This window comes from Anser cygnoides, chromosome 26 (assembly GCF_040182565.1).
Source record: "Anser cygnoides isolate HZ-2024a breed goose chromosome 26, Taihu_goose_T2T_genome, whole genome shotgun sequence".
Lineage (NCBI taxonomy): Eukaryota > Metazoa > Chordata > Aves > Anseriformes > Anatidae > Anser > Anser cygnoides.
The window spans coordinates 4,702,669-4,723,468 of record NC_089898.1 but is presented as its reverse complement, the minus strand read 5'-3'; the positions used below and the strand labels follow the sequence as shown (position 1 = coordinate 4,723,468).

The window sequence follows — 20,800 nt, the reverse complement described above, 5'->3', positions numbered from 1 at the left end:
CCCCAACCATTCGGTGCCACGGTGGGAAGCACCCACCGGGCCGAGAGCCGGTGCCGTGGAGGACACTGCGGTCCCCATAACGCAGCTGGTGGAGGTGGAATGGGCCCCGGGAAATGGAAATCGGCCAAAAAATTCAAAGAGGGGAACGAAATCAGACTGTAAGCACCACGAGTCGCCTTTGGGCAGACACTGCTCAGAATCGGATCTTCAACAGAAAACAAAGTCGTGACTTTCAGCGGGAAAACTTTGAGATAGGTTTTATTCCCATTAAAAAGACATCGAGACAGAATAGCTTTGATTAGCTCAGATGCTGAACTGACCAAAAACTCGAGATCGGTTGAAAATTCACTGGGTCACCCCAGGCTGGTTTTGAGCGTGTCCCATTTCCATCCTTATGGGTTGTTTTGTTCCTGGCTGGGAGGAATCAGGCGCAGGGCACCCCACAACTCCTGGCCGTACGGCACACACCACTAGCACCCGGCTCGGCGTCCTGGGCACCCCAAAAACCGATTTAATCTGATATACCTGGTGCCCTGCATCCCGCTGCCCGCGTCTCTCCCAAGCTGCGTGCTGCCGGCTCGCTCCATCACGGGTTTGTGGCGAACACCCCAAAACCTGCCCGCTGATGTTTTGGGGTGCTGCTTTTAGGCTTGGGGCCACACTTGGCTCCATGGGGGGCCACACCAGAGCCACGTCCCGAGCCGGTTCCCGGGGCACGGCGATGCTCGAGCACCGCCGGGGCGAAGGTGGCGAGGGGCAGGGAGCGAGCGCCTCCCCCACTGACCACGCTCACGCAGCAAGTTGCAGCTGTAGTTTTATTTCCTTTTGTGAAAAACAACAGGGATTCAAGGGGAACCCCCCGCACGCACACACGGGGGGCTCAGCCCCAGATCCTGCCCACCCCGGCACCACCGCGGGACGGAGCGGGGCAGGAGCTGCGGGACGGGAGGGCTGGGAGCAGCCGGAGGCACCGGGTCAGCGCCCGGCGTTTCGCTTCTGCCCCCGAGACCGAGCGCCGCGTTCGGCGTATTTCCATCGTCGGCACCTTGAGTAGGGTCTTTCTTTTTTAAAAAAAAAAAAACTTTTTTTTTTCCTTTTTTTTTCCTTTTTTTAATAAAAACGGTCTTTAGGTCGACTGCCGGCAGCAGCTCTGAGCAGAAAAACACCTTCCTCCAGAGTCTGCTTACAAAAAAAAAAAAAAAAAAAAAAAAGAGTTCAGAAAAGGGTCAAATATTGACCAATAATGGTTTGGCTGCATTTGAATCTTGATTGTGGCTTCTGCAACGTACAGCAGGGAGGGGGCGGACGGGCCGGGCGGGGGGGCGAGCCCCCCCTTAGTCAGCCGGTTTGGTGACCAGGGAGAGGGGCTGCGTCTGCAGCACGGCCAGGGCAGCCTGCGGGGACGGCGCGAAGGACGGAGGCGAGGAGAGGAGAGCCGTGGAGGGCACCGAGGTGAAGGGGATGGGTCTGGAGAGGAGCGAGGGCGGGCTGCCGAGGCTGGAGGAGGAGGAGGAGGAGGAAGAGGAGGAAGAGGAGGAAGAGGAGGAGGAGGAAGAGGCGGCTTTGCCCGAGAGGAAGGCGAGCTGAGCCCTGGCCTCCGGCTTGGTGGTGAGCGAGAGCGGCTGAGCCTGTTCCGAGTGGGTGGCAGCCGGGGCGGCCGGGGAGGCCAGGGCGGCCGACGGCGTGGCGGGCGAATCCAGCATGCTGCCGTGGGACGAAGCGGGGCTGTCGCAGGGCTTCTCGGCCGGCAGGTACTGCACGCACGGCTTCTTGCTCTTGGAGGCCAGCGCGCCTGCGGGTGACGAAGGAGGCCGTGAGCCACCGACAGGCCGGGCGCCGCGGCTCCGGCCGCCCGGGGGGTACTCACTCTCCGTGTCGTGGCTTTGCTGCTGGGCCAGCTTTTCTCGCTTCCTCTTCTTTTTCTTGCCCTGCAAAAGATTACCAAGCCCCGATGCGGCTTTCCGCAGCCGGAGAGGGGGTGCTCCTGTTGGCGATGGCTTTCCGGACCGACAAGACCCCAAGGAGAAACGGGGCTGACGGTGCCGCAGAGCAGCCCCGGGGACTCAGCACCATTGCTGCCACCCTCGGCACCCCCAGCCACGAACCCAGGGTCCCCACTTACGTAGTTGTCCCGTGCGGACCACGTCGGGTAGAGCTGCGAGTGCAGCTGCCGCTCCTTCCGCGCCAGCTCGTAGTACTTCGCCTGCTCCTCCCGCGACAGCGAGTGCCACTGCAGGGGGGAGGAAAATAGCACGGTGTGAACCCTGGAGCCGTGCATCCAGCCCCAAGGACACGTGGCCCCACTCGCCCCAGCCATCTCATGGCCACTGGGGTCCCCACCACCTCCCCAGGACCCCTGCCAAGGGCCAGTGGTGCCCCAGGATGAGGCACCAAGGTGTTGATGGAGGTGGAGTAAAGGTGGCCGAAAGCCGATCGATGGCTCAGAGAACGAAGACCCCGTACCCGTCTGCCCAGGATCTGGTTGATGGCTGCGCTCTCCTTCAGCGTGCACTCGGCCACCACCTTGGCCCTCATCTCCTTCATGTACAACATGAACGCGTTGAGCGGCTTCTTGATGTGGGGCTTCTTCTCCTCCTCCTTCTTCACAGTGACGGGGGATTTCCTGCGGCGAGCGGGGCGGGGGGTCAGGATCGGGGTGGACGTGACCCCGTCCCCGTCCCCAGGGCCACCCCTTCCCCTCCCCACTCACGAGCTGCCGCCGGGGCTGGCGCTGGGCTGGGCGGGTTCCTGCTTCACGATGGGCGAGACGATGGTCGGGTGCGGGATGCCCGAGGGGTGCAGCCCGTGGGCGGGCGGCGGGACCATGTGCGGGGAGAAGCGGCTGGACATCAGGCTGCAGCGGGGGGAGCGGGAGGCCCCGTCAGCTCCCCACGGGTGCCGACGACCCGGTTCCACCCCAAACGCTCCTGAGAACCTCAGGAGGAGGTTACGGGAGCACCGGCCCCAACCTGTCCAGGGGCTGCCTTCACGTGAGAGCCCGCCCGTGTTGGCAGCGTGGTATCCCAGCCCAGGGGACATCGCTCTTCACCCACGGGGACCATCCCCAGGTATTTTTGGCCAAGGAGGCCACCGCAGCCTCCCGGGGCCAGGCTGTACCCATGCAGAGGTCAGCGAGCACCCACGGCCAGCGCTGCTGCGGGCCCGAGTCCCACATCGTCCTCAGGGAAGTGGCCAAAACCCAGCACCAGCGTGGGGACATCCAAGGGGGTCCCTTGTCCCTGCCGAGAGCCACCTGGACACGGAGACCCACCTGGACACAGGGACCCACCTGGACATGGAGGCGTTCATGGCGAGGGCTGGGTAGGGGTGCCGAAAGCCGCCGGGAGGGATGGAGTACACGGGCTGTCCCTGCCTGCAAACGCACGAGCTTGAGCAGACAGAAGCAGGAATAAGCGTCCTCCCCCAGCCCTGGGGACCCTCAGCCCGGCCCCAGCCGATCTTGGTCCCCAAAATTCCCAATTTGTGACTCCCTGCGGGGAGGAGTCCCCGTTCCCAAGCCCTGAGATTGCAGAGGAACGAGCAGATGACGCGGGAAGGAGAGGACGCAGGGGGGTGAGCCCATCCTTACTGTGGCACGAGCCAGCCCAGCGGGTGCGGGATCTGGCCCACGGCTCCTGGCGACAGCGGGTAATAGGGGGGCAGCTCGGGCGGGTGGGGCGGCCGCGGGATTCCTGCAGTGGCAGCGGGGGGCAAGGGGAAGCAGCGTTAAAACACGGGCACGGCGGTGCCAGGCACCCCATGACCCTCCCAGCACCCATCTCCCTCCCTGCACCCATCTCCCTCCCTGCACCCATGTCCCTCCAAGCACACATCTCCCTTCCAGCACCCATCTCCCTGTACCCATCTCCCTTCCAGCACCCATCTCCCTGTACCCATCTCCCTTCCAGCACCCATCATCCTGCAGCCATCTGCCTCCTTGCAGCCATCTCCTTCCCTGCACCCATCTCTCTCCCAGTGCCCATCTCCCTGCACCCATCTCCCAGGACCCATCTCCCTCCTAGCACCCATATCCATCCTTGCACCCATCTCCCTCCCAGCTCCCACCTCCCTCCCTGCACCCATCTCCCTCCCAGCACCCATCTCCCCCCCTGCACCCACCTCCCCCCCCTTTTTCCTCACCCGTCTTTGGGTCGATCTCGGGCGAGAGGTGGCCGGGCGGCGAGCCCGGCGAGAAGTGGTCGTTGCTGTAGGTGATGAGCGGCGTCAGCGGGTGCATGTGGTGGGCGTGCTGCACCACCGGGACCTTGTTGGACTGCGGGGCAGCGAGGGGGGGAGCACGTGGGAGGGCGAAAATCAAAATATCCCCCCCCCCAAAACCACCTGCGAGTATCAGACCGGCATCGCGGCCGGCTTTGGAGCGCGGCTCTCCCCGGGGACCCACGCGGTGGCGCGGGGCCGCTCTTACCAAGTGCGCGGGCGACGGCGAGCGGCTGTCCTTGAGCGTGGCGCCGGCCGGCACGTCCAGCAGCGGCCACTTCATCTGCAGGTACTGCAAGAGAGCCGGGGGTCACGCCGCCCCCCAGCCCCAAAACGCCCCCCAGCCCTCGGCCGGGGTCACCCCGACCCAGGGGGACACCGTGGGGCGGTGATGAAAGCAGTGTGGGGGTGCCTGGGGCTCTTGCAGCCCCTGTAAATAGTGCGGAGCCCTATTATTAATAGTGGAGCCCTGGATCCCCTCCACCCGACCCCAAAAGCGGATTTTGGGGCCAAAGGCACAGTGCTGCTGGTGTGAGCCGCCACCGCCCCGCGGGCGCACTGAGGGCACGGGGGCTGCGTGCAGCCCCATCTGGCGCACCGAGCCGGCACCCGGCCTCGCGCCCTCGCGTCTTCCCTTCCTCGAATTCTCACGTCTTCCCTTTCCTTTCCTTTCCAGCCCCGAATCGCAAGGGAACGGCACGGGACCGCCGCAAGGGCTGGCGGGGAGGCGAGCGCGGCGGTGCTTTTTGGCTGCCCCCTGCCCGCCCGTAAACCTGGCTGTGGGACGAGCGTTTTGCCCCGCTCCGTTCCCGGCACGGGACCTAAGCGGCCCCCCAAAGAAAGGTGCATTGTGCTGCGTTTTTCGGCGGGGGGGGGGGGTGGTGAAGGCATTTCCCGGCAGCCGGCTGCAGGGAGGCACGTCCTGCGAGATGCCAGGGCTGGGGAATGCGGCCGGGACGGGCTGCAGCTGCGCGCAGGAATTTCCCCACCGTACAAACCTTCCTGATCCGAAGCAGCTGGAAGGAAAGCCCAGCTCGGAGCGAGGAGCTGCGGGGAGCGTTAACTCTTCCACCTCTGGAAAGATGCATCCCCGCCTGCATCGCCTCCTGCAGCCCCCCATAGTGCCCCGTGTGTCCCCCCCCAGCATCGCCTCCCGCCTCGGCCCAGCCTCCAGCATCCCCAGCTCCACCTCCAGCATCCCCCCCCATCCCCCAGCCCCTCCTGCATCTCCTCCTGCGTCCTGCCCGGCCTTCCCTCCTCCATCACCCCGCACCTCCAGTACTGCTTCCTGCGTCCCCTCCCACATCCCCAGCATCCCCCGCCATCCCAGTACCCCCCATCCCAAGTACCTCCCATCCCAGTACCCCCCATCCCCAGTAACACCCATCCCAGTAACCCCCCATCCCCAGTAACCCCCATCCCAGTACCCCCCCTTCCACAGAAACCCCCATCCCAGTACCCCCCCATGCCCAGAAACCCCCATCCCAGTACCGCCCCATCCCCAGTATCCCCCCGTCCATCCCCAGTATCTCCCCATATCTCCAGTACCCCCCCATCTCCAGTACCTCCCCATCCCCAGCATCCGCCACCATCCCAGTACCCCCCTTCCCCAGTAACCCCCATCCCAGTATCCCCCTTCCCCAGTACCCCCCTCCATCCCCAGTGCCTCCCATCTCCAGAACCCCTTCCATCACCAGTACCCCACCATCCACAGTACCCCCCATCTCCATTCCCCCCCCTCCATCCCCAGTACCCCCCTATTTCCAGTACCCACCCATCACCAGTACCCCCCACCCCCAGTACCTCCCCATCTCTAGAACCCCCTTCCATCCCCAGTACCTGCCCATCCCCAGTACCCCCATCTCCAGCACCCCCCTATTTCCAGTACCCCCTCTAGTACCTATTTCCCCACATCCCCCCCCCCTCCATCTCCATTCCCCCCCCCCATCCCCAGCACCCCCCAGCACCCCCAGCATCCCCGCGTGCCCCGGTCCTGCCAGCGCCTCCCGGCAGCACCAGTACTGCCCACTGGGAGCCCAGAGCCACGCTGAGAATGCCGCTGGCACACCAGGGAGTCACCCAGGGAAGGTTAAAGCAAGAAGGGAAGTTCCCAAGGCGGCGATTTGCCATTTGTCACTGGAGGTTGGATGGAGCCGTTGGGGTTTTGCTGCCAAGCCTCTCCCCAGACCCCAAAAAGATGCATGAAATACCAGCGGCTGCTGCACAGCCCCAGAAAAGCCCAAAGCGAGGATTTCCCAGGGTCTGACCATTCCCACAGCTGCCGGCACAGGGGATCCCCCCAAAACCTGCCCGTGCTTTGCTTCAACACCTGGAGCTGGCGCTGCGTGGTGCCGCGGGGATGCTCCGGGAGCAGCTTTCCCCAGTCCCGAAGCCTCCGCGCGCTCTCCCCCCCGGGGAGATTTGGGGCAGCGGGATTTTCCCCACCGGGATGCGACAGCGGAGGGCCGGGGCTGCCGTCGCTGGGAGCCGTAACCAGATCCGCTCCTAAAAAGGCCGCCGGCGGAGGCGGCCGGGGCGCCGTGCGCGCGCGGAGCACGCTTGGTATGCGGGCGGCCCCGTGGCCGGCGCGGGCTCGCGCCGTGACCCGCGGTACACCCTGCGCCGCCAGTACAGTAGGAGCCGTTTCCTGAAGCGCTGGCTTTGATGCGCCCTCCAAATCTCGGTGATCAAAGCCGCCGGGCTGCGGCGGGGAAGTCCCGGGGTCTGGCTGCCGTACAACTCCGCGCTGTTTCCAAACAGCCGCGCGCCGCCGTGCCGCGCGCCACCGAAGCCGCGGCGTCGCGTGGCCGGATTTCAGCTAGGGACGCGGCCCCGCAGCCGTGCCAGGGCGACGCTCGAGGTGCCCCGAGTGTCCCCAGGGCCGTGCTGGGACAGTGCACGAGGTGCCCTCGTATCCCCGTGACTGCGCCAGAGCAATGCACGAGGTGCCCCGACATCCCCACAGCTGTGCTGGGGTGGCGCATGGGGTGTCCTGAGCATCCCCACGGCCATGCTGGGGTGACAAGCGAGGTGCCCCAACATCCCCAAAAACACGTTGGGGTGACACACGAGGTGCTCCAGTATCCCCCAAACCATACTGGGGTGACACATGAGGTACCCCAAAACCCCCACAACCAAGCCAGGTGACACAGGAGGTGCCCCAACATCCCCAAAATATGTTGGAGTGACACACAAGGTGCCCCAACTTCCCTACAAACACATTTAGGTGACAAAAAAGGTGCCCCAACATCCCCACAACCATCCTGGGAGGACACATGAGGTGCTCCAACATCCCCATAACCATGTTTGGGTGACACCGGAGGTGCCCCAACACCTCCACAACTTTATTGGGGTGACACAAAAAGTGTCCCAACATCCCCATGAACATGTTGGGGTGACAAACGAGGTGCCCCAACATTCCTACAACCATGTTGGGTTGACACAGAAAGTGCCCCAACACCCAACACCCCCACAAACACACTGGGGTGACACAAGAGGTGCTCCAACACCTCCACAACCATGTTCGGGTGACACAGGAGGTGCCCCAACATTCCCAAAACCACACTGGGGTGACACATGAAGTGTTCTAACATCCCCACAACTATATCGGGGTGACAAAGAAAGTGCCCCAACATCCCTGTGAACATGTTGGGGTGACAAACTAGGTGCCCCAATATCCACACAACCATACTGGGATGACATACGAGGTGCTCCAACACCTCCAAACCATGTCGGTGTGACACATGAGGTGTCCCAACGCCCCCCTTTGTTGGGGTGATACACGAGGTGCCCCAACATCCCTACAAACACATTTGGGTAACAAACGAGGTGCCCCAACATCCCCACAACTATACTGGGATGACACACAAGGTGCCCCAATGCCCCCCTAACCATGTTGGGGTGACATAATAGGTGCCCCAACATCCCCACAACCAGGCCAGGTGACACAGGAGGTGCCCCAACATCCCCCAAACCATATTGGGTTGACACAGAAAGTGCCCCAACATCCCCACAACCATGTTGGGGTGACACACAAAGCGCCCCAACACCCCCACGGCAGTGCTGGGGTGACACACAACATGTCCCGACGTCCCCACAACCAGGCACAGGGTGACACAGGGGAGCACCCTCCCACCCAACCGCTCCAGGGGCACCCAGGGGACACCCACCATCCCCGCGACCGCACCACGCCAAGGCGCGAGGTGCCCCGCCACCATGCTGGGGTGACGCAGGAGGTGCCCCGCGCATCCCCGGGGTGACGCAGGAGGTGCCCCGCGCATCCCCGGGGCCCCGGCGGGCGCCTTTCGCTCCGCCTCGCCACCCCCTGCCCGCTGCCCCCATCACAAAGGGGGCTTTCTCGTCTATTCTGTAAGCGGAGAAGCCGCTGGGGGACGGCGGCTCGGGAAAGGCCGTATATAAAAGGCTGCTTCTCATTTTGAAGCCGTTTCAGGAGGCCGGGGAGGGGAGAGGAAGGGGGACCCTTTCAAAATATACAAAGAGGGGGGGGAGCTGGCGAACGGTTCAGTGGTAATGTGGAAAAATGAAGGCCCCCCCCCCAACCCCCCCAGGCCCCAGCCGCGGACACAGGCTCCCACTGTACCACCACGTGCGGGAGCCGCGCGAGAGCAGCAGATTGGAGCTATTAAAAAAAAAAAGAGGAGGAAAATAGTTGAAAATCGGTCACATTCCAGAGAGATTAGAGCAAGTTCTGGTTCCTCGTTACCCCCCCCCCCCCCCCCAATTAAAACCAGGGGGGTTAACCCCTTCCCTGCCAGAGCTGTGGGACCACAATGAGCCCTCCTGTCTGCCCGTCCCCCCCCCCCGGGGCGGGTGAGCCCCCGTGGCCGGACGAGGGGCTGGGGGCCCCGGGGGGGCTGCGCCGTGTGGCGGTGGTGGCAGCGGCTCGCCTGCGTGCTCGGGGAGGAGGCGCAAACGCCGCGGGATCCCCTAATGCCCAATTAGGGACTTTAATGAGCGGATTTCCTCTCCTCTTCCGCACACGGGGCTCCTTCCCGGTGAGATGTTTTCCTTGGAAAAGGGGAAGTGGGGAAAAGCCCCAAAGACGGTGCGGTGCATCGTGGTGTCCTGCACCCCGGCGTTGTGTGTCCCAGCACCGCGCATCCCGCTGGTGCACATCCTGGCACCGCGCATCCCGCTGTTGTAGATCCCAACGCAGCACTGCTGAGGGCTGCAATACCCTGGTGGTGCAAACCCCAGCGGGGTTACAGATCCCAGTGGTGCTGTGCGTCCTGGTGCTGTGCGTCCTGGTGCTGTGCGTCCTGGTGCTGTGTGCCCTGGTGCTGTGTGCCCTGGTGCTGCGTGTCCTGGTGCTGTGCGTCCTGGAGCTGTGTGTCCTGGTGCTGTGTGCCCTGGTGCTGCGTGTCCTGGTGCTGTGCGACCCAGCTGTGTGTGTCCTGGTGCTGTGCGTCCCAGCATGTCTTCTCCCAGGATTTCCCATCCTCCTGCTGCAGGTCCCGGCGTCCTCTCAGGGTTTCCCATTAACGTCCTGGTCACAGCGTGTCCTAGCATCATGTCCTGAAATCCCACATCCTGATGCGTGTCCCAGCACCCCAGGGCTCCTCTCCATGGGGCTCAGCCACCACCAGCCTCTCATGTGGGGAGAGAAAAGGTCCGTTTGCGGCCCAAACATCAGCCCTCAGCTGTTTTTTAGGGGGGGGGAAAGCTGTCTGAAGGCTCTGAGGGCAGAAAACCCCACAGTGGGTTTTGACTGTGCACGGGAACAAGCCTGCAGGAACCACTGGATGCAGGCGATGCCGGTACCCGGCCACCTCGTCCCCATCCCCAAACCCCCCCGGGTGAGCCGTAGAAGCACCAGGGGATCCCCTGACACCACTCAGCCACGGGACCCCTGCCCCATCCCGAGGCCTCCCCCCCCCTTTTTTCCCAGTACCAAATTCCTTGGCGCTCTCAAAGCCGGCGGGCTCGGCGAGCCGGAGCGCGCCCCCGCCGCAGCCCCCGAGCCCTCCTCGCTCCCAGTCTGTTTACACAGCTGCGGGATAACTGACAGCTTGCCCTCCCCCCAAAACGCCTCCGCTCTGGCCCTTTTTCCCCCAAAACGCGTGCCGAAACCACGCTGCAGGAGAAGGAGAGGGCTGAGCAGCAGGCAGCAAGCCATGTTGCACAGGGCGCTTAACGGAGCCCCCCAAATTCTTCGTCGGGGTGTTTGTCACTTGGGTTTTTATCCACGGGATGCTCTGGTCCCACCACATTCCCAGTTCCCAGAGCTGGGCAGCTGGGCTAAATCCAGCCAAATTTGGCTCCACCAACACACGAGGGATGCAATTTTCCAGGGAAAGGGGTTTTGTGGGCTCCACGCTGAGAGCCACCAGGCCCAGGGTGGCCTCATCGCCCTTCATTCACTTAACGCCTCTCCCAAGAAGCAAAAAGCTGCAGAAGCCCCAAATCTCTCGAAGCCTGGAGGGTGTCGCCAAGGAGGTTTCCGAGCAGAGATGTGGGGATGGCGCCTGCAGCCGTTGTGCCCGAAAAATGGGGCAAAAAAGGGGCAAAACCCTCCTGCTTGAAGGCAATCCTGGGATGGGGGAAGCTACAGCAAGTCCCACACGGGGGGGAAATCCCATTTAAATGCCCCCAAATCAGCTGGCATCAGCATCCACGCCAGGCTCTCAGCACCGGCGTTCACCCCATGCAAAGCCATACTGCCGCTGTGCTTTGGGGAAAATGCAGAAAACTCAGGGGAAAGGGCTCCAGGGCACGGTAATCCCACATTTTGTTTGTATTTTGAGCTTGCCCTGCGTGGGACACGCCAGGCTCTGGTGGTTCTGCAGGTTGTAAAGCTCAGTGCGTTGGGAAACGCTGAAAAAAACTCTTGGTAAACACACTTGGAAGATGCTGGAGCTGCACTGGGATCAGGCATCCTTCGCTCCGGGGCTGTTTCCAGCCTGAACGATGCCAAAAAGGGAAAAATAAATAAGAAAAGCACCGCATCCCCGCACGGCACGTCGCCCGTCCCCGCACCCCTGCGCGGGAGCCGCGGCGTTTCGCTTTCCTGCAGCCAATTAGGGAGGGAGAGGTCCCAATTACAGCTGGGATTTACAGCCCGGGACACAAGCCGTAAATCATCGCCCCCTCCCCGCCTCGCTCCCCTCCGAGCCCGCCCCAGCCGAAGCGGCTCCTCCAGATGTTGGCTGCGGCTGCGCGGGGCCGAGACCTTTCCCGAGGGCGAGCCCACAAAGCAGGGGCTGAGCAGGGGGCGAAGGAGAAATCCCCCTGCGAGGCCCTGCCGCTCGCCTTCACACCACAGTCCCTATGTGGCATCCGACCCCAAGCTGGGCTGTCGGTGTTTGCCCCCCCAAGACAATGCTTTAAACGGATTTGGGGTCAATTATTGACCTCAGAGCCCGGCGTGCAGCCCTTTCCCCAGTGCTGTCCCCGGAGAGGGGCTCGGGGTGCCCACAGGGACATGTCCTGTCCCCTCTTGGTGTTCTCAGGGTGACACGAGGCGGCCAAAGCCACCCCAGGTGGGGGGAGGCTGCTTTTGGGGCGGGAGCAACGCGATGCGGGGACTTCGTGACCCCTGCGAAAAGGATGCTCGGCCGTTCCCGCGACGGAGCCCAAACACATCAGCAAGAAGCGGGAAAGGCAAACCGCGCCGGGCTGCGCAGAGCAGGAAAAGAACCCGGGAGCTGAAAAATAAATTTAAAAAAAAAAACAACAAAAGAAGAAGCCTTTGGGAGGCAGCGCTTTGAGCCGACCATATCTCCAGCTGCCGACCCTGCGCCACTGTCTCGGGGACGCCGGGCGGCATCTGCCCAGCAGCTTGGCCCCGGTGGCGGCGGGGAGGAAGCGGGACGCAGCCGGCTCCTGGCACGGGGACACGCGAGCATCCCGCGCGTTCGGGACCCCCGTCCGCCAGCACTTCCCCTCCCCACTGCCGCCACCACCCTCCCGAAACCTGGTGGTGGCAACAAGTTTTTCCCCGCCGCCCCGGGGCTTTTGTCTGCAGCTTTCAGCTCCCGTCCGTCAGGCTGAATGGCTCCATTCATCCCGCGCTCACGCGGCCGCGAGCGGTGCAAAGGGCTCTGGCTGTCCCGGTGAAAAAATCCCCCCAGCTCCGGAGCCCCCGGCCCCAGGGAGCGGGGTTTAACCCGGCCCCGAGCTCCCAGGGGACCAAAAACCCGTGCAAAGGGACAGGGACGCGGGCAGCAGCTGCTCGAAGCCGTGTTGCGGCAGCAAGGTGGCCCAGCCTGCCCCAAATCCCCCGCTTTTCAGGGCTAAAACCTCCGGAGACGGCGTCCCTGCGTCCTGCGATGCTGTGGCCGGGCTCGGGGGCTCTGCCCCCCCGGGTGGCACCCATGGGACTCCCGGTTTGGGATTCCCAGCGCTCGGGATTGCAAGCGCTCACGTGCAGCCGGGCTGACATCACTACAAAAACCACCCCAAAACACGCCGCGAAGCCAGCTATCGCCATCACCCCCGCCCCTTCCTCCTCCTCCTCCTCCTCCTCCTCCCCCCTCTCCTCCTCCTCCCCCCCCCCGGGGTGCCTCCTGCTTTCCCAAATCGCGGTGCGGGCAGGGGGCACGGCGCGAGCATCCTCCTCCGGCCGGGATGCGCCGGGCGCTGCTCTCGGGCTCCTCTTTCCCCGCTACCGCCCGCGACTTCAAGGAAGAGACGCTAATGAAAAGCAGCTGCTCGGAATACCAGAAAGATGATGAATGCGCGTTAAGTCCCCTTAACAAAACCAGGTCTTATGAGAGTCGCCTGGAGCACTTACTTCATTGCTTTAATTTGTGAATCGTGTTGGAAAAGGGAGGGAGGGGGGCGGAGGGAAAAGCGGGGAGCGGGGGGGGGGGGGGGGGGGGGGGTTTAGTGGAAACCTCCCGTAGGTCTCATTTAGCCAAAAAAAAAAAAAAAACAGGGTAATTAGCCGAATAGCATAATTAAGGAGCAGACATAAAGGGGCCATTGTGTGCAAAGGCTGAGCGCGAGGAGCACCTCTGCGGCCCGCGGGGAAACCGAGGCACGGCGTGGCCCCAGGGTGCCCGGCTGCCAGCGAGCGGCCCCGCGGCTGCACGGGGTGAGACCGGGAAGCCAAAACGTGCCCCAAGCCCTGTCCTTAACATCTTCCAGGCAGGGCTCCCCAAAACACGCCCCAAACCCTGTCCTTAACATCTTCCGGGCCAGGCTCCCCGCGACGTCCCCACTGGGTTTCGGCGGCGGCACCCACCCGAGCTGCTCCGGCACCGTCCAACCAAACAGCGGGGAGCAGAAGGTTCCCAAACCATGAAAAACAAAACGAAACCAGCAAAATCCAGCACCACCGCGGCGGCTCCGTCCCCGGCACGCACACAGCCCTCCCGCCCTGGTCGGGAGCCGCCGGCGTTTGGCGCAGCCCTGCCCGTGCCAAGATCTGTATTTTAATCATTTTTCTTGGCAGGCGCGTCCCGCGTGTTTAAGAGGAGATATTTTCTTTTGCAGACAGATATGCCTCTGTACGGCAGCCCGCGCGGGTATCGCGAGCTCATCGCAGGAACGCGGCCCGGGGAAAGAGCCGAAACAAGCCCAGGTTTTTTAGAAACATCTCATTTATTTTCGGGACCGACGCGCGTTAACGCCGAGCGCATGGCGGCAGCGCCCGTGGGGGAAGCTGTTTGGGTGCCTCGGCCCAACTTCCACACCCTGCGGGGTGCTCGGGTGGCTTTTAAAGGTTCGCCTCGAGCCTCGAATTCCTGGGGCTGAGCTGCCGGCTGCGGGGCGGCTGCAACCTCGCGGGAAGGTTTCTCCCCTTTGCCAACGCGGATGCTCCCCACAGGAGCCGCAGCGGAGGAAGAGGAGGATGCACGGGGGCGATTTGGAGGCTCCGGATGCGGCGAGGCCATTTCGCAGCCAGAGGTTGAGCGGTTTCACCCGTTTCTGCTCTACAAGATGCTCAAGAGGATGGTATGGATCCGGCACAGAGGCGTTGGGGTTCATGGCCGCGCACAAGGCCCGAGCTTTTCCTTTCCATCCCCTCCTTGGGCACCTTCATGCTCACTGTTTGGGGTGATTACGGTCCCCACGCTCTCCGGGAGCCTCAGGTTTCGCTCTCTCGATGCCTGTATCCCACTGATCCCCCATTCCCATTGCTCCAGCGCAGCCACGGAGAAAATTGGGCTAAAACACCCCAAAGAGCACCGCTGCCGCCAGACCCGCTGAATTCCTCCGCCGGCTTAGAGCAGCCTGGCAACGCTGCGCCAAAAAACGCCACCCTCACCCACCGGGAGCTTTTGGGAAGCCGCCAGAAAGCGACACCGGGGGCAGCAACGCCCCCCGTGATACCAGAGCAAATCAACCCGAATAAACACGGAGAGCAGCCCGGTGCTTCGCTGCCTGCCCGCTCTGCGTGGGGACGGGCGCGTTGTCACCCAGCTTGGGCACACGACGGCGTTGCCTTGCCGGATTTCTAAATAATTTGGAAAGGAGAGGTGCGGGAGCGCCGGCTCACTTGCCATTGTCCCCAACGTCACCAGGAGGTTTCCCTGCTGCCCGGGCATCCCTGGGCAGTGCTGGTGTCCGTGTACAGCACCCCAGGTCCCCAGCAGCTGTCCCCCTGCCCCAAGCATCCCCCAGGTGCAGGGACGGGGTGGGCTCACCCCAAACCCTTCTTTGATTTTTTCTTTTTTAGTTCTTTTTTTGCACGGCTCCATGGGCATGGCGGTGGTAGGACGGCAGGCTGGCCAGGCGCTGTGCATCCCCTCACCCTTCGCTGCGACGGGGGAAGAGGAAAGGGGGAAAGAAGGAAAAAGGCAGAAAAGCACCCTGCTGGGGCCGCTCGGTGGCCGCCCGCCTCCTCGCCGCGCGTGCCGCAGCTTGCCACGAAGCCTCTGGGGCCGAGGGCGGGCGGCGGATGCATCCGCACAGAGACAGTGCCTGCGGGCGCCGGGGCGACGCAGCGATGAAGCCCCCGGGGGTCTTCATGTTTCTGCTCCCCCCTGACCCCCTGCGCCCACGCCGGGGGCTTTTGTGGGCCTCCAGGGCTCCGTTGAAGCAGCCTCAGCTGCCGTTTTCCGCAAATCCCTACCCAAACCCTGTCCCCTGTAATCGTTCCTTATTCCTCGCTGGTATTTGGGACGGCGGCCAGCGGCGCATCGGCTACAAAACGGAGCGGTACCAATAGCGACAAATTGGGAATCTAACCTTTATGCAGCGGCCGGCCGGCGGCCAAGCACGTGGGGGTTTGTGCAACCCCGGCCCCGAGGCCCCCCTGCCCTCCCCACGCCCCGACGGGATTCGCCCCCAGCCATCCAAAAGCGGCCCCTCGGGGGAAAGCAGAAAAACACAGCAAAATGGAAAACCACCGGAAAACAGGACCCCGAGCGAGGAGCCCGCCCGGGGATTTTAAACCCCCAAAGTGACCGCAGCGACTTGTGCCACCCTCTGCATTTCCCATATGGGAACGCCGCTTCCTCCAGGGCTTGCGCGCCACAAGCTGCCCGGCGTCACTCCGCGTCCCGCCGAGAAACGCGCCCGGAGATGTGGCAGCGTGCGGCCGGGGCCGGGGGGACCCGCGTGGGCGCAGCCCCCATATCCCCGGGGCACGGCACCTTTCCTGCCGTGCCGATGGGCTTAGGTGTAGGGCGTCCGGCGGGTTGGGATTTCGGTTGGGATTTCGGGTGCTTCGCGCGTTTCGGGAGCGCCTGGGATGCAGGGGGATGCTGTAGGGGGGCCGGGCCGCTCTCCCCTAATGCTCGCTCAATTTGCTTAATCAGTTTTCTAAACGCCAAAGCAGGGCCAGACAATGTCAGCCCATTAAGAGCTTTAGGAAGTCGCAGGGAGCCCTTTTCAATGAGAAAGGCGGCGCAGCCCGGGGTCAGGTTTCGGGGCCGTGCATGCCAGCGGGCGCCCGCAACGCGCCCCAAAGTCGCCCAAAGGCCCCAAACTCACCCAAACCCCCAAACACAACCAAACCCCCAAAACTCACCCAAACCCCCAAAACGTGACCAAAACCCCAAAACTTGACCAAAACCCCAAAACTTGACCAAAACTCAAAACTTGACCAAATACCAAAACTTGACCAAACCCCAAAACTTGACTGAAACCCAAAACTTGACCAAAACCCAAAACTCAACCAAACACCCAAAACTTGATCAGACCCCAAAAGTCTCCCTAACCCCAGAACTTGACCAAAACTCAAAACTTGACCAAACACCCAAAACTCCCCCAAAACTCCCCCAAATGCCCCGAACTTGCCATGAGAGCGGCGCTGCAGCCCGCCTGGAAGGGACCGAGCGCCCCAAAAGGGACCAAACCCCATTTCTTTCTCTTTTTTTGCCCCCGCCGAGCCATCCCGTCACCTTCCTTCGCGCAAACGAGCCGGGGCACGAGTCCGCGGCCCTTGACCGCAGCGGGGCCAGGGCTCGAGCATCGCTTCCGCGCGGCCCCAAATTGGCCCCCCCGGCACTGGGGGTCGTGGGGGCGGAGAGGGGGGGGCACTTACGGTGCGGGCGCCGCCGGGGGACAGGGCTCCGTTGGAGAGGTAGGGGCTGCCCAGCTCGGGGAGCATCAGGAAGGGGTAGCCGGGGTAGGGGGGGCCCTTAAAAAAACCCCCATCTTGCTGTCGTCTCACCACTGGGGAGAAAAGGAGGGGGGGTCAGGAGGTCGGGGGGGGGGGCTTGGGGTTGGTCCCATGGGTGTTCAAGGGGGGGCACTGTGGGGGTCAGCTTCCCCCAGAGGGGGGGCCTGTGGAGGGGGTCCCAGTCTTATAGGGGGGGTCCCACTCCCATGGGGGGGGTCCCACTCTTATGGGGGATCCCATTCTCTGGGGCAGGGGGCAGTCCCATGGAGGGGGCAGTCCCATGGGGGGGTCCCAGTCCCATGGGGGGGTCCCAGTCGCATGGGGGGGGGGGGGTCCCAGACCCTCTTGGGGGCTCCTAGGCTGGTTCTGCCCAGGCAGTCCCGGCTGCCCTGGCGGGGGGGGGGGGACCCGGGGCCGGTTCCTGGGGGGGGCGCCGCCCGCAGGGCTGGGGGGGGTCCGGGCCGGCTGCGGGGCGGGGGGGGCCGGGGCTCGATCCTGCGGGGGGGGCGGCGCCGCTCGCTCCCGGAAAGGGCTGCGGGGGGCGAGGGGGGGGTGGGGGGGCGCGCTCCCGGTTCCTCCGGTGGATTTTTTTTGGGGGGGGGGGAGGGGGGTCCGGGGCCGGTCCCTCTGCACGGGACGGACCCGGGTTTGCTTTTTTTTTGCGAAGGGGGGGGCGGGGACCGGGGGCCGGGCGGGACCGGTTCCTAGGGGGGGGGGGGGGGAGGTGGGGGGGGGGGCGCAACCGGGGGAAGGGGCGGGGGGGGAGGCACCGGGAGAGCGGGGAGGGGGGAACAAAGAAGTCGCAAAGCTGCGGGGGGGGGCACCGGTACCTTCGGCGAGGGCGTCCCGCGGCTTCTGGAAACTTTCCCGGGGCTGGGGGGGCCGCTCCGCCTGCGGGGGAGCGGGGGGGGCGCGGTGAGGGGCGCGGAACGGGCCGGGGCCTCGCGGCCTCCCGCCGGAGCCCGGCCTCACCTCGGCGTCGGAGCCGGCCCCGGAGCCCCCCCGGCTCTCGGTCTCGCTGACCAGCGACGATTTCAGCTCGTCCAGGTCGCCGTGGGCCGAGCCGCGCCCCGCGCCCTTGTCCTGCTCCTCGCCCTCGTCCTGGAAGGCGATCAGCTCGTCGGGGGCCCCCAGGTCGTCCCCCCCCGCCGGCTCCAGCTGCGGCATCGCTGCCCCCCCCCCCCCCCCCGGGGCCGCTCCCGGTGCCGGGGCCGCTCCCGGTGCCGCTCCCGGTGCCGCCGCCGCCGCCGCCCGGGAGGGTCGGGAATGCGCGGGGCGGCGGGCGGGGAGGAGCCGGGGCTGCAAACCGACACCGCGGGGCAGGGCAGGGCGCTCGCACCGCCCCGAGCCCCCCCCGGCACGCGGCCCCCGCTGGGGTCCCCCCCCCCCCCCCCCCGGCTCCCGGCCTCGGTCCGCCCCGGCCCGGGGGCTCCGGCTCCGCCGGGTGCCCCCCGCCCGGCCCCCGCTCCCCCGGGGCATCCCGGGGGCTCCGGCTCCGCTGGGACCCCCCCCGTTCTGTGCAGGGTGCCCCCCGTCCCGGACGGGGTCCCCCCCATCCCATTCGTAGGTCTCCATCCCCTTTTGCGACCCCCGTCCCAGACGGGGCGCCCCCGTCCCGTTTGGGGTTCCCTGGCTCCTTTCGGGACCCCCACCCCGTCCGGGGTGCCCCGTCTCGTCTGCCCTCCCCCATCCCATCCAGGGTTCCCCCCCCTCCCATGTGGGGGTCTGTGTCCCCTTTTGGGACCCCCATCCCATCAGGGGTCCTCCATCTTCTTTTGGGACCCCCATCCCATCCAGGGTTCCCCCTCCATCCCATCCCGGGTTCTCCATTTCATCTGCCCCCCCCATCCTATCCAGGGTCCCCAAATCTCATCCAGGGTCCCCCCCATCCCATCTGGGGTTCTCCATCCCCTTTTGGGACCCACATCCCATCTGGGGTCCCCCCATCCCATACAGGGTTTCCCCATCCCTTCTGGGGTTTTCTGTCCCCTTTTGGGTCCCCCCGTCCCATCCAGGGTTCTCCGTCTCCTTTTGGGACCCCCATCCCATCCCGGGTTCTCCATTTCATCTGCCCCCCCCATCCCATCCTGGGTCCCCAAATCTCATCCAGGGTCCCCCCCATCCCATCTGGGGTTCACCACCCCCTTTTGGGACCCCCATCCCATGCAGGGTCTCCCCATCCCATCTGGGTGTCCTCACCCTGCCACTGTCCTGTCCAAGGTCCCCCCCCCCCCCATCTGGGGTTCTCTGCCCCCTTTTGGGCTCCCCATCCCATCCAGAGTTCCCCCCCCATCCCATCCAGGGTGCTCCAGCTCATCTGAGCCCCCCCCCCATCTCATCCGGGCACCCCCCACCCCATCCAGGGTCCCCCCATCCCATCTGGGGTTCTCCATCTCCTTTAGGGCCCCCCCATCCCACCCAGGGTGCCCCCCTCCTCTGGGTCCCCCCTTCCCATCTGGTGTCCCCCCCCCCATCCTGTCTGGGTGCCCCCGCCCTGCCCACGGTGTCCCCCTGCTGTTACGATGTCACTGTCCCACCGAGGGTCCCCACGTCCTGCCTGGGCACCCCATGTCCTGCTTAGGGTGTCCCTGCCCTGCCCCATCTTATCGGGGTGCCCCTGTCCCACCCAGGATGTCCCCATCCCAATGAGGTGACCCCATCCCGCTGGTGTGTCCCATCCCACCAGGGTCCCCCTGTCCCATCAGAGTGTCCCCATCCCTCCAGGGTGTCCCCATTCCCCATCCCAGCAGGCTGTCCCCATCCCACCAATGTGTCCGCGTCCCACCGGGGTGTCCCCATCCCATCAAGGTGTCCCCGTCCCACCAGGCTGTCCCCATCCCACCAGGGTGCCCCCATTCCCCATCCCACCAACGTGTCCCCATCCCACCAGGGTGTTCCCGTCCCCCCAAGGTGTCCCCATTCCACCAGGCTGTCCCCGTCCCACCAGGCTGTCCCCATGGCAGTGGGGTGCTCAGGGAGGATTCCCCGTCCCACCCCACCCCGGGCAGGGATCGGGGTTCCCACACAGCTCCAGGACCACCCTGCAGGGCAGGACCCCGCAGAAAACCCCTTTTACTTCAGTCCCTGTCCCTCGGGGCCACCCCACGTCGCCGAACCGACCCCAGCGGGGCACGAAGCCGCCCGCCTGCCCCCAGCCCCCCCCCCCCCCCGGTGCCACACCACAAAGGTCCTTCAGTGGCTTCCCCCGAAATACGGCACGGGAAGGCTGAAAAGCCCTTTGTGCCCCCGAACCGGCGGTGACCCCGAGCCCCCCGCCCGCGGCTCGCAGGGAGCAGCTGCCGGGTGTCGGGGCGGCCCTCCCCGCGCAGCCCCCCCAGAGGTTTGATTGCCCCTGCTTTTAATTAACAACTCGTTACGGCGCCGCGCACAGCTGGCAGCGCCCGCGCCGGGTGCGGGGTCCCCCCGGGATGCGCCCGAACCCCACAGATCTGTAGGGTCTGGGGGCAGCTCCCCGCACGCAGGGGATTTAGCCCCCCCCCTGCCGTGATTTCTGCTGCCAGGTTTTGGGGTGGGGACGTCGATGTTGTCCCCCCCCCGTGTCCCCCCCCGTGGTGACAGCAGCCCGTGCACGAGGGCGGTGGGGAGGAGGCACCCATGGGTGCTTGCACCCACGTCCATCCCGCCATCCCGGCACCTGCCATGCAGGGGGGCGCGGGGGTAGCTTGGTGGTGGGGTGGGGGGGTCCGGGGGTCCTGGGGTGTCCCGAGGGTCCTGGGGTCTCTCAGGGTGCCCAAGGGTCCTGGGGTGTCCCAGGGATCCCATAGTGGCGGGGGGGGGCAGGGTGTCCAAGGGGGCTTGGGGCACCCAGGGGTCCTGGGGCACCGAGGAGTCCCGGGGTGTCCAGGGGGTCCTGGGGTGCCCAGGGGTCCCATGGTGACTGGGGGTCCCAGGGTGACTGGGGGTCCCAGGGTGTCAGGGTCCTGGGGCACCCACAGGTCCTGGGGTGTCTCAGGGCGTCCAAGGGGTCCTGGGGCATCCAGGGGTCCCGGGGTGTCCTGGGGTGTCCCAGGGGTCCCGTGCTTGACGGGG

The 20,800-nt window shown here is 65.0% G+C and overlaps 1 protein-coding gene across 3 annotated transcripts; it reads right to left on the bottom strand.

Moving 5' to 3' along the window:
* Positions 1–801: 801 nt before the first annotated feature.
* Positions 802–18,025, bottom strand: TCF7L1 (transcription factor 7 like 1). Of its 3 annotated transcripts, XM_066983347.1 has the most exons (12): positions 17,723–18,019; positions 17,581–17,641; positions 16,673–16,803; positions 4,427–4,510; positions 4,141–4,273; positions 3,590–3,692; positions 3,290–3,373; positions 2,711–2,854; positions 2,464–2,623; positions 2,123–2,230; positions 1,868–1,928; positions 802–1,792 (listed from the first exon to the last, which is right to left on the bottom strand). In XM_066983347.1, exons 1-12 carry the CDS (start codon positions 17,915–17,917, stop codon positions 1,335–1,337), a joined length of 1,722 nt encoding a protein of 573 aa, XP_066839448.1. In that variant the 5' UTR covers positions 17,918–18,019; the 3' UTR covers positions 802–1,334. The 3 variants fall into 3 exon arrangements, with proteins under 3 accessions (XP_066839448.1, XP_066839449.1, XP_066839447.1); XM_066983348.1 differs by having other exon boundaries at positions 4,141–4,510; positions 17,723–18,025; XM_066983346.1 differs by having other exon boundaries at positions 802–1,928; positions 17,723–18,021.
* Positions 18,026–20,800: the final 2,775 nt, after the last annotated feature.

Bases quoted from the DNA above. Each gene is read 5' to 3' on its own strand.
- TCF7L1 (XM_066983348.1), bottom strand. From the start codon at position 17,917: ATGCCGCAGCTGGAGCCGGCGGGGGGGGACGACCTGGGGGCCCCCGAC. The intron at 3,374-3,589 runs GTAAGGATGGGC...GTGCGTTTGCAG, and splicing joins CTGGGCTGGCTCGTGCCACA to GCAGGGACAGCCCGTGTACT. The intron at 2,624-2,710 runs GTGAGTGGGGAG...CGCTCGCCGCAG, and splicing joins GCCAGCCCCGGCGGCAGCTC to GAAATCCCCCGTCACTGTGA.